We start from the raw sequence: 12293 nt of genomic DNA, 5'->3' as shown, positions 1-12293 counted from the left end.
CAATAACTGAAAGTGTTCCCATTGCACATTCAATCTCAACGTATCCCCCACAAGCACTGCCTTCAGTAGAGCAAAATCACGAGTCACAATTACCACATTCACATCAATTTTCCAGCGTATTACATCCAATATCAAATGAAAGGTTCAGACACCTTTCATTTGTAACCAATTCTTTACCGTGGACCTCAAAGACAGCTCCATATTAGCAGAATCCAACGAGTAAACACTCAATGAAGTTACCACCACTTACAATTCAAAACTTTAATGGCAACCCATTGAAGTACCACGAATGGATAAATAATTTTTTTTGCCTCGTACATAACAACACCAGTATTACTGACACACATCGTATCACCTACCTACAAAATGCAGTTTTTGGAAAAGCAAAAGATGTCATCCAAGCGTATTCGTGTGATGCTGCTTATTATAGCACAGCTTTAAACGAACTCATGTCATATTTTGGTGATCCTACAAAAGTGGTGAATGCTTTCATAAATCAATTGGAAAACTGGAAGTCAACTAATGACTATAACAAGCAAAACTTTGTAGCCTTTGCTTTGTTCTTGAAACGTTTAGTGCAAGCTTTCCAATACCTGGGATACACAGCAGACCTACAGAGCTCAACACTTATGAAGAAAGCTATAGAAAAAGTCCCGCATAACATCCTCCTCAAATGGACAGAGTACACTGTTACATCAATCGAAACACCAGCTACTTTGGTTGAATTTCAGAAATGGTTAGAAGTTCAAGCACATGTGTACGATAAGATAAACCGCGAAACATTCCAGCAAAATAAATTTCGTAGAAACAACTTTAATAGCTCTGGAAACATGAACAACAGCGATAGTCACGAAAGAAATTTAAGTACCCAAAGTTCAGGCTTTCCAGCACAGCCGACTAATCGAAATCAGTCAACAACAATAAGCAGTAGCGGTACTCCGAAACCACCTAGCGCGAAAAATGTCGAGGAAAACATATACTAGCGACCTGTCCCGATTACCAAAAATGCAGCCCAAGCCAGCGATTTGACATTGTAAGCAAGAGCAATCTTTGCTCGAACTGTTTGAGCAATAAACACAAGAAGCAAAATTGCCCATCAACAAAACGCTGCCAAACATGCAGCGGATACCACCACACAACACTGCATGACCCCGCTTAAATTATCAAGCGTCCGCCAGCTGCTTTTGCCACCAGCAATTCCACAGGTACAAATGTTACCAACCAAGCAAATCAGCTTGTCAAACAGCAATGTGAACCAGGAAGTAACAACAACGCAAGCGCCTCATCCAAATCACAAAAGAGCCGCTACGGACAGTCTTTTGCAAACAAAAATCAGAATCAATTTCAGCGCGCTAATTTGAACAATGCCAACCAAAGTTTTAGCGTGAATCATCTACAGTCTACACCAAAAGAATGGTTCGAACAACTTCAACTTATCCCAGTATCTTTTCTAAACGGCAAGAAAGCTTTCGATACGTACGCTCTGATCGATCCAGGAAGCCAATTTACTTTCATACTTGACAAAATCACAGAGTTCCTTGCTCTTCCATGCGAAGATCAAGAAGCCACTACGCTTCAGTATCTTAACACAGAGCATGGTATGCCACTTTCAAAAATTTCTGAACAAGTGACAGTTGCACCCTTCGAAAATTTGGATCAAAAGTTTCAAATTACAACCACTTATAGCACTCCTTGTTTAAATGTAGCACCAGCTAATACATTTGAACTCAACCAGCTTTGCGATGCATTCAAAGAACTGCGTCACATTCACTTCCCAGAAATAGCTGAAGGCAAAATCGGTGCCCTTTTGGGAATAAACACTTTTGCTTTCACACACCCAGTTGAAGTCATCCCGGCAACTAAAAACCAGCCATTCGGCGTAAAGACGAGGCTTGGATGGACCCTAGCTGGAGAGTATGAAAGAGTGCAAAAGCAACCCAAACAACGATCTCACCAGCAGAAACAGTACGTGTACCACGTATCACGAGGAAGCTCCGACGATCAGCCTCTCGATGAATTGCTTGAGCAATTCTGGAAAATTGAAGCCGAAGGAACTCAACCGAAGCATGAATCTACAAATCCCGTTGACAAGGAAGCCCTTGATATTTTGAACAAGACAATCAGCTACAATGGTGAGAGGTACGAAATTGGACTGCCTTGGAAAAAACCATTGAGAATTGAAAATAATTATTTTGCAGCTCTCAGCCAGCTGAAAAGTCTTCAGAAGCGACTCAGTAATGACCTCCAATTGAAAGAGTTGTAGAGCAAACTCTCACTACAGATCTTCAAAAATTTTATGTCAAGCCAGTTGAAATGCAGCAGCCAGAGCCCGAAAAAATTTGGTATTGGCCTCATCACCCGGTGGTTAATCCAAACAAGCCCGGAAAAGTGCGCAGAGTAGCAAATGCTGCGGCCAAAATTAGAGGACAATCTTTGAACTCCAATTTGATCACAGGACCAGATTTGCTGAACAACTTGGTAGGAATTCTTCTGAGATTTCGTGAAAACCCAGTTTCCATTCTCTCTGATATCGAAGGCATGTTCATGCAGATAGCAATAAGGCATGAGGACCAATCTGCATTACGCTTTCTCTGGCCCAATGAAGAGATAGTTAACCAATACCAGTTCACCAGATTAATTTTTGGAGCAACCTGCTCCCCATTTTGTGCTATTTTCGTTCTGAACCGTTGCGCAGAAGATAATGCAATTGAATTTCCAAAAGCAGTTAATGCAATAAAGAACCATTTTTATATGGATGACTATATCCATTCTTTGCCGTTTATAGAAGAAGCTATTGAAACCATTAACCGGACTAAAGTTAGCCTTCATAAAGGTGGCTTTCGTTTGACAAAATTTGTGTCAAACAAACATGAAGCCCTAAGGTTCATTGAGCAAGAAGATCGAGATGAACTGAAAGAGATCAATAGAGTCCTCGGTCAGAAATGGAATACCAGAACTGACTGTTTTCTAATGAAGACATTAGATCAATTTCCCCGAAATGCAAGTGAGTATACACAAAGGAAAATGTTCAGCTTAGTATCAACAATTTTCGATCCCCTAGGAATTTTGTCCCCGCTCACAATTAGAATCAAAATGCTTTTACAACAAGTCTGGAAGCTAGGCAAGAAATGGGATGAACCACTTACCGTAGAACTTCATTTCAACCTACAAAAAGTGCTCGATAGTTACTTTGCAATGCCTGATATCGAAATCCCCAGATGGTTGAACTCCTCAACGAATCAGGAAAATATTCAGCAGCTCCATGTCTTTGTTGACGCCTCAGCCGTTGCATTGTCAGCAGTTGCTTACATTCGCACCCAAAAACAAGACGGAATCTTTGAAACATCTTTTCTGCTTGGAAAATGCAAAGTTGCACCAATAAAACAAATTAGTGTGCCAAAAATAGAACTGGAAGCAGCCGTTTTAGGTACACGCCTCCGGACATTGATAGAAACCGAAATGACGTTAGAATTTGAAAAAGTCTACTTGTGGACTGATAGTCGTGTTGTCTTAGATTGGATCAGATCAACTAAGAAACAAAACGTTTTCGTCTCAAATCGACTCGAAGAAATTAAGAAAACAACTAAAGCTGATGAGTGGAATCATGTCCCAACTATTTTTAATCCAGCCGACCATGGAACGCGTGGCCTTGAGCCATCAGAAATCCCCCCGAAATGGCTTACAGCACCACAATTTTTGCAAAACACTGAAAGTTCTTGGAAAGATTTGAAAAAGATTTCAACCGTAGGTGCCGTAACGAGAAATACGAAAACACCAATCAAACCTGTTCTAGACCCAAACCGCTTCTCAACATGGAATAAGCTACTTTTAACCCTCGCAACTGTCTTCAATTTAATTTACAGAGCTAAGAAGAATCGTTCCGACAAAAGCCAATACACAAAAGATGATGTTTGTTTATCTCAAAAACAATGCTTTTTCCTCAACAATCAACGCATTAAAAAGAACACAAAAATTAGACGCCAAGAGCAAATTGAGAAACTTAAATCCAATATTTGACCAAAACGGACTCCTACGATCTAGTGGCCGTCTCCTATTTGCTCCAACAGAATTGGAGATCAAAAAATGTCCAATAATCTTGGACGCAAATGAAAAGATTGCGAGAATATACCTTGAACATGCGCACAGAATTTGTGCTCATCAAGCAACAGAACCGGTCAAAGCATTCGTACAACAACGCTACTACGTCATTGGACTTCGAAAAACACTACTTTCAATAAAATACCGATGTTTTCTGTGTCGCCGTTTTGACACTCAAAATATACTACCAATAATGGCCCCACTTCCTGCTTTCCGCTTCCCCACAGAAGCAACCAAATTTCCGTTTGCCAACACAGGACTGGACTTTTTTTGGCCCGTTTTATATTGAGGACAAACAAGGGAAAATCGAGAAACATTATGGACTTATTTTTACATGCCTCGTTACGCGAGCAGTCCATTTAGAAACATGTCCAGATTTAAATACAGACACCTTCCTCAATGCATATCGACGATTCACCTGCCAAAATGCCAACCTATTTTATTGTACAGCGATAACGGAAAAACATTTGTTGGCGCCTCCGAAGAGCTGAAGAAGTCGGTTAAGGCTTTAGAAAAAGACAAGATTTATAAAGCCCTAGCTGCAGTCAAAACCACATGGAAATTTAACCCACCATACGGCCCTCATTTCGGTGGCGTGTGGGAGCGATTGATTCAGAGCGCCAAAAGGACACTCTTAATCATTCTAGGATCTAAGCGTCTCTCCTTCGACATCTTTGAGACAATAATGGTTGAAGTCGAAGCAATCCTGAATTCCAGACCCTTGACAAACGTTGCTGATCAGCCTGAAAACGAAGAACCACTCACTCCTAACCATTTCCTCATTCAACGCCCTTACAGTTCCCTGCCACCCGGAAACTTTGGAGACCAACAGCCAGCTAGTTTCAAGAACTGGAAGCACATGCAGCAGTTGATGAACCACGTGTGGCGGCGTTTGATTAAGGAGTACCTGCCGACATTACTCAAGAGACGTAAATGGACAGACAACAACCAGCCTCCTCTGAAATTAGGAGATGTTGTGTGGGTACTCAAGGACTTGACGCCGAGAGGAATCTGGCCCCTTGGAAAAGTTGTGGAAACATCCCCTGGACGAGACGGTGAAGTACGAGTTGCCAAAGTAAAAACGGCTTACGGCTCGTTCGTGCGTCCTGTCGCCGGCCTCGCACGGGTTTTTTCCCCGTAGTTTTTTAATTCAAATTTTTCGCTCCGGTCTTAGGCAACATGAGCTACATCCACCCCCTTTGATGTTATTACCCTTACAGGATTTTCATTTCCAATTATATAGGTTCAAGGATATTGGATCAAACGACAATCAAGATGATCTTCAACCCCTGCCCTCCTTCTTGGAGCATGTTCCCAATGACCTTGGGAACTCAAGAAAAGCATGACATTTGCTGATGATTAAAACTACCACCAAAAACCTGAGAGTTACTCTTTCCCAAAAACATCTGACAAGAAGTCGCAACCAAATATGAGCAACCAAAAGTCTAGAATATATGTTTCACTACACTAGTGAAGCGAAACTCGAGGCACCTTGCGATGCAAATAACTTTTGATAAAACTTCTGACGACTTATCAAAAACCTGATAACTTTGAATTTTTGTAACGCATGTAACATATGCACAGAAGTTGCACGTTTGGACATATCTTGGTGTTTTCATGTCAAAGGCCGCAGCAAGATCTTCATTTGAATTCTCAATTTTTAATATGTTTCATTTCAAAGCTATCAACTTTCATCTCAACGGAAAGATGTGAACTGTTAATAATAAGTATCTAAATGTATATAAATAAATATGCTACCTTCTTGTAAAATATAGTTGATTTTTGTGTACCTTGTTACCCAGTCAGTTCAATTCAATTAAACTATAAATCAGACAAAAATCTTTTCTGATTATACCAGTGAAAATCTTCACCGTCTAAGCCGTAAAGTCTATACGTAGATTAATCAATGAGCTACTTTTTTGCTCTGTCTTTCCCTAACGAGAAAAATTAATTGCTGACCTACATTTCAAAGCAAACCCAAAATGAAATTTTTTGATAAGTTTTTACTATGTTTTAGCACGAGACAGCAATGAACTCCTACTTCTGGAAGCCAGCAGGTCATGGAGCCCCCTTCACAACTCACAGACCCACTGGCAACAGACGCATGAATCTCGAACACTCTCTCTACCCAAACCCAAAGGGATCCACATACCAGGTACATATCCAAAGCTTAGACCACCACTTATGAAATAAGAGAATGTTTAAGAAAAAGCTATGTTGGGGTGGCTTTGAGTGGGTTAGGGTGGGTTGGGGCGTGTTGTGGTGGGGTGGGTTAGGGGGTGGGGTGGGGTGTGGTGGGTTGGGGTGGGGTGTGGTGGGTTGGGGTGGGGTGGGGTCAATATTGATTATAAATAATCCGTCCAGCATCCTACTGTTTAAAAAAGTCAAGCTAGAGTCTTTTAAGTTTACGTGCATGCTTAATCTTAGGTTACTTGAAATGGCCAACGGGAGCCGTAATTTTTTTTCAGAAAATTTTCTCGTAAGAAAAAAAAAGATCGTTGACAATTTTGGGCACCCTCAAACTTAGATGTTGAATGAGAGCATTTTAAAGGATAAATATTTCCATATCTCAAAGCATTGGTTACGAAACACAAGTATGTTTGTGAAATTCACGCTGGAAAGATGTTCGTAATTTCAATTTTCTCAAGAAACTATAAACTTTTTCTGTGTACTCGTTTTGTAACCAATATGAAATGCATCCAACGTGTCACAGAGAATTCCGTATAGTCAATCAGCGAACACAATAAAATTTTTGGAAGAGAAAAAGAAAAATCAGAATTGAAATTACTACTAAATTTGGGGAACTAATGGGAGGAGAGATTAAAATATCGATTGCCATTGCCTCTTAAAAAAAGCTTTCATTTTTTGTTTAGCTCACTTTCAAAAAATACAAAAAATCTCATTGAAGCTCCATCAAAAAAACAAATAAAAATCTTCCTGCCTCGATGGCTATGAGGACTCACATGATGAGATCGTATGGATACGTTGCTTTTTGAAAGAAAGAATTAATTTGCCACGAATTTTCAGTTTTTAATTTTTGCTAAACTTTATTGTAAATTCAAGTTCAAATTGTAAATTCATATTGCAAATGATCTTTTTTGCTAATTGAAATTCATCGAAGAAAAATTTTTCTTGAGAATCGTTGATATTTTACTCAAAAATTTTGCACGGCAACAACTGAAAATTTGATGAATAATTTAAAAGTGGATCTTTTTTCACATTCAACTAATACGTTCCTGGGTTCTGCAGCTCAAGTCAATATCAATACTCCCAATTCATCTTATAGCGTTTCTTGAAAATTAATAATTCAAATTGCCACAACTTTCTAGGCTTATTTCAAAGGAACTCGGTAAGTAGTTAATTTTCACTTGTCAATTTTTTGCCTCAATTTTCCATTTCTCAGTTTTTACAAAAGGGAACTTTTTCTAAAAACTAAGACTGAGTTTCGAGAACCGTTTATTAACTTTGCTAATGCTATACATGAGAAACTCAATTATGCCAAAAATTGTGTACGAAAACGAGCAATTTTGCTGGTTTTTGTTGGGGTTTTTCACGGCCCATGCTTTAAGATTAGAGTTATAAGCGAGTGTGGAAAGCAGCGAAGTAAACGGTTGCAACCAACAAAGTTAGTTTAAGTTTTACTAGTTTGTAAATATCAGTCACATTTGTCCATGATTTGTGTTTTTGAGCTGTGGTCGAACAAAAACTGCTAATAAAATACCAACTAAGCTGAAATTGCGCATTTAAAATTTTAATCGCTCGTTTGTATGTACTCATAGTATAGGTATTAACAGAAATTGGTTCTATTAATGAAATCGAGAACTCTAGCTGTAGGCTAATAGAATGCAAAAATTTTCCTGGAAAGTAGTGATCTAAATCGTGAACAAATGTGACGATGTGTTGTCACACTTGTCCATGATTTGGCCAAGTCGGTCGAAAAAAAGTCAAATTTATGTTTTGCAGTGTAACATTGCGTCCCATATTCTTTGCCATAATTCTCAAAAAGTTTCTCATACAAGTTTTTATGGTACGATTTATTTTTTTTCTGATTGAGAAACGAAAGAGGAAATTTCAAAATTAGGCATTGTGATTCAACATTTGAATTATTTGTCCGGATAGATTTTTTTTATACAAGCGCGCACACACACACGCACACACACACCCACCCACCCACTCTCTCTCTCTCTCTCTCTCTCACACACACACACACATGAACACACACATATATACACACGCTCATACAGATACACGCCCATACCACACACGCATTCAATCATATTATAAACCTCGATCATCAATATGAACAAACAAAGCTTTTCGGGAATTAGTGTCCAGTGAAGTGCAGTATTTTTTTCTTTTTTCAGAACCTGTTTCACCCCATGCGCAAGTCCAGTTCAGAAAGTGAAGTTGCCAAGACACTCGTAAGTCATATTTAGTCAGACTTATTCATCAACAAGAAGCTCATTCATTGACAAAACTTTAGAAAAAACTTGTTCAACATCAATCATAATACCAAAACAAAATAAGTAAAGTTAGATTTCAACTCAATTCTGTGTGAATGCGTACAAAAATGGCAAAAATGGAGTAAACTACAACAATGTCTTTGGTGAGCAAGAAATGAAAGACTTTACCGCCAGAATATTAAAAAATAAGGAATATTACATCATGAAAGAAGGATGCCTTTACAAATTAATTTACTTTTTTTTTTGGGGGGGGGGGGAATACGAAGCATGCAAAAAGCTTTCGAATAATTGCATCTTTATTGAAAATTTAGTTTTCAAATACTGTTTGGTGGTGGGAGCGGCAGTAATTTTTGTAATTATATTGCAAATTATCTCTAATTTCCTTGCAGCGGTTATCTTGCAACAATATTGTGAGATCTTTCAAAAATCGTATGAGATAACTCATAATTTTGGAAGTGTTCTTGCGTGATCTCAACCGTATTTTTCAAGATCTTTCAAGATAACCGTCTTTTGGGAGATATTTCACGATACCGATCTTTTTCAAGATATCTGTCTTTTTTCAAGATAACGGTTTTTTCACCGTGAGCTAAACAATGATCTTCTTGAAGACACTCTTGTTTACAGGTATCTCCGCGGGATGGAAACAATTTGTTTTGGTGGATGAATACACCACAAAACGTTAGTTAATCTTCATATTCACATTTCATAACAAAATTGAAGTTGAAGACTCTTGTGATTCAAAATTCGGGCTTAGGTTTCAAAAACTCACCCTATAGATTCCGTTCCAATAAGGTAGGTGCTCATAGAAATATACGATATTTTGACTCAAATGAGCTCTTATTCCTCTTAAAATTTTTATTTCATGAGCTCTAAAACTTCTTGTATTTCATGAGAAAAGTGGTGGAGTTTAACTGAAAAGTCGGGTTTATGTTTCAAATACTAACCTTACGGTTTACTGTCTTTTAAATTTAACAGAAAAATGTGATGCTAACTATGATCTATTTAACAACAAGTTCCTATATTTTAATTTCCATACCTGCCCTAGTGATGAAAAAATTTAAAATCTTGCAAGAATCTTGCAAGAAATCTTGCAGGGGAATGCAGAGTTCTTGCATTTTTCTCACAAGAATCTTAAATAAACTAAAATCTCAAAAAAATATATGAAATTTTTTAACGCTCCACACTTGTTTTTTTAGATGGACTACAAACTCACAGCCCCCTTCGCCACATTCAGTGAAACCTACTAAACATCAACACGAATTATGAGAGAATAACTTTATTTCACAACAACGAGGCTGCTCAAATAGATTTGAATGTAAATACTTGATGTAGATAATGTATAAAATATTTAAATGTTACAGAATTCTAGAAATTTGGTTGCTGTGCTTTTTGATACAATAAGTCTTTTAAACATCAACACGAATTATGAGAGAATAACTTTATTTCACAACAACGAGGCTGCTCAAATAGATTTGAATGTAAATACTTGATGTAGATAATGTATAAAATATTTAAATGTTACAGAATTCTAGAAATTTGGTTGCTGTGCTTTTTGATACAATAAGTCTTTTTGGCGGTCCACAATTCCCAGGTTGAGGTGAGCAGACAAAATTGACCTCTGATCTTAGACCGTCTCAGAGCGCGCACCTGCGCATCATGCCCTTGAATTACACTGTCTGGAAAAGACTTTTCTGCTAGGTAATTAAAAGGCATGAATTTTGAAATTCACCTTGACAGTGTTGAAGAAACCGCTGATGGCTTTTTAACTTTACTCAAAGAAATTAAGTTTCTAAAATTTGAGTAAAAAAGAATAAAAAATTATAGTGGCCAATAATTCTATCGCGTAAAGAATCAGTATAAAATTTGACATCCAAAACTCGAACGCTTAATATTGAAAAACTAAAAAAACTAAAAGGCTAAAAAACTTGAAAACTTAAAAGTAAAAGTTTAATTAAAACAAAATGAAGCTCAATTTGTTTAAACAAATTGAGCTTCAGCTTGTTTTAATTAAGTTTTTAGTTTTTACACTTTCATTTTTATTTTAATAATTTTGTAGCGAACATCAAATTGAGTATAATTAGTTATAAGCGGCGAAAGTATGTGTATGTAGGCTCTTTAGAAAGCTCGCAATTAGGACAATCGAATTAAGATAATAACACCAAAGCTAAATTGAACAAATTTAAGTACTCTCTTGAAAGCAAACACATGGTGCCCCAGATCCTCATTAAAACAAATATGCACAAAAGTAAGCAAGGTTACAAAACCGGATGAAGGCAAAACGAATTGGTTGAGGTTGAATAATGAAAGGCTGTCAGGTTAGATTGATGAGACAAACAGGCGACGATGAATTAGTAAATAATTGAATAAAAAGCACAAGTCAAGGTTATCTCAATTGGCATCGATATATGAGGAGACAGTGTTGCACACCCTCTACCACTTGAAATCTCAAGACTATCCCGCCATTTTGCACTCCTTTATGTTTTCCAGCCAGTTTTAGATAATAAGGTTGTTCCCCACCCTCAGGGTCATAGTACACATAAATGTTTATACGACAATGGCGGGCGAATAATCGTAAATCGGTAGTGTTTACGTACTCCACATCCTCGATTCCTCGGGTCAGGGGGGTTTTGCCAGGACATTTAAATAAATGCTTGTTTGGTCCATTCCGTAAACTAACAAAAAGTTGTTCGATTTTCCCAGCCTGAGTGCGATCTCCAGTGATAATGGTTGATAGACAGGAGGCCACGCAATTGAATTTGGGGTGGGCAACATCTAAGGTAACGGGATCATACTGTGCAGTATCGAACTCAGGACAACTAAAAAACCCAAGATTATAACTTTAATTTAGCCAGAGTGAATTTGGGATAAAAGTGCTTACCTTTCAAATAGCTCGTAGCAATGACGCTGCCTTTGTTCTAGGCCAAGCTCCCGGCAAACCCGATTTAGTTCCTCTTCGGATAGAAACTTCATAGGACCACGAGTACAGCGAAATAGAGTTTCACTGTCGCAATCGAGACAGTCTTTTACGATTTTTCGGCACCACATTCGTAGGTCGCGGACACTAAATGTTTGCCGCGCCATAGATTCCAGATTTTCTCTGGAGGGATGATCGTTTTTCCTGTGCATTTCAGTAAGCTTATTTCGTGCGTTACCCCGGTGTAGAACCGTGAGCCCTGAACCCACTCGCAATAAAACCCCTCTGGAAAGATATTAGTTTTTGCATCGATTACGGAGTTCTCTCCTGTAAATCCACGTAGAATTTCTCGGATAAAGACCAGATTTAAGATAATGAACAATTTCAATGTACATTTGACTGTCCATTTCAACTGAAATTGTATATGACTTAATACTGTATGTAAAGTAAGACAGAATGAGTTAGCTAAGTAGAGTTGTGTTGACTTAAAGAAAATAAAAAGGCAATTTATCAGTTTTCCAAATACCCACCGATAAAAAGTTGTCCGACCCCCCCCCCCCCCCCCAGGATGGGAAGGAGTTAAGGGGTAATAAACGGTCAATGATGGGAAGGTACCCCTAGTGGTCCTCTATTGCGAGAATAGTTTTCAGGCGAATCCGACCACCCACCTTCCAGCTATTAACACCGGAAGTAGTGTGATTTGAAGGTTTTTAGGTATTTTACTGTGAAATATGAATGTTTCAGTCAGAAATAAGGCGATTAATCAGTTGTAATGTAATGCACGTATGAATTAATGTTTTTGCACGATCTTGGGAAGG

The 12293-nt window shown here is 38.1% G+C and overlaps 1 protein-coding gene across 2 annotated transcripts in view; it reads left to right on the top strand.

Moving 5' to 3' along the window:
- LOC142340527 (uncharacterized) overlaps positions 1–10105 on the top strand; it is a 63677-nt gene extending 53572 nt beyond the window's left edge. For both annotated transcript variants that reach the window (XM_075391092.1, XM_075391090.1), the window contains 4 exons: positions 6116–6253; positions 8463–8519; positions 9186–9239; positions 9758–10105. In XM_075391092.1, coding sequence (XP_075247207.1) covers positions 6116–6253; positions 8463–8519; positions 9186–9239; positions 9758–9808 — 300 coding nt within the window. In that variant the 3' untranslated portion in view covers positions 9809–10105. The remainder of the gene's footprint in view (positions 1–6115; positions 6254–8462; positions 8520–9185; positions 9240–9757) is intronic.
- Positions 10106–12293: the final 2188 nt, after the last annotated feature.

This window comes from Convolutriloba macropyga, chromosome 6 (assembly GCF_964194025.1).
Source record: "Convolutriloba macropyga chromosome 6, txConMacr16.3, whole genome shotgun sequence".
Lineage (NCBI taxonomy): Eukaryota > Metazoa > Xenacoelomorpha > Acoela > Convolutidae > Convolutriloba > Convolutriloba macropyga.
This window is presented reverse-complemented; position numbering and strand designations above follow the sequence as displayed.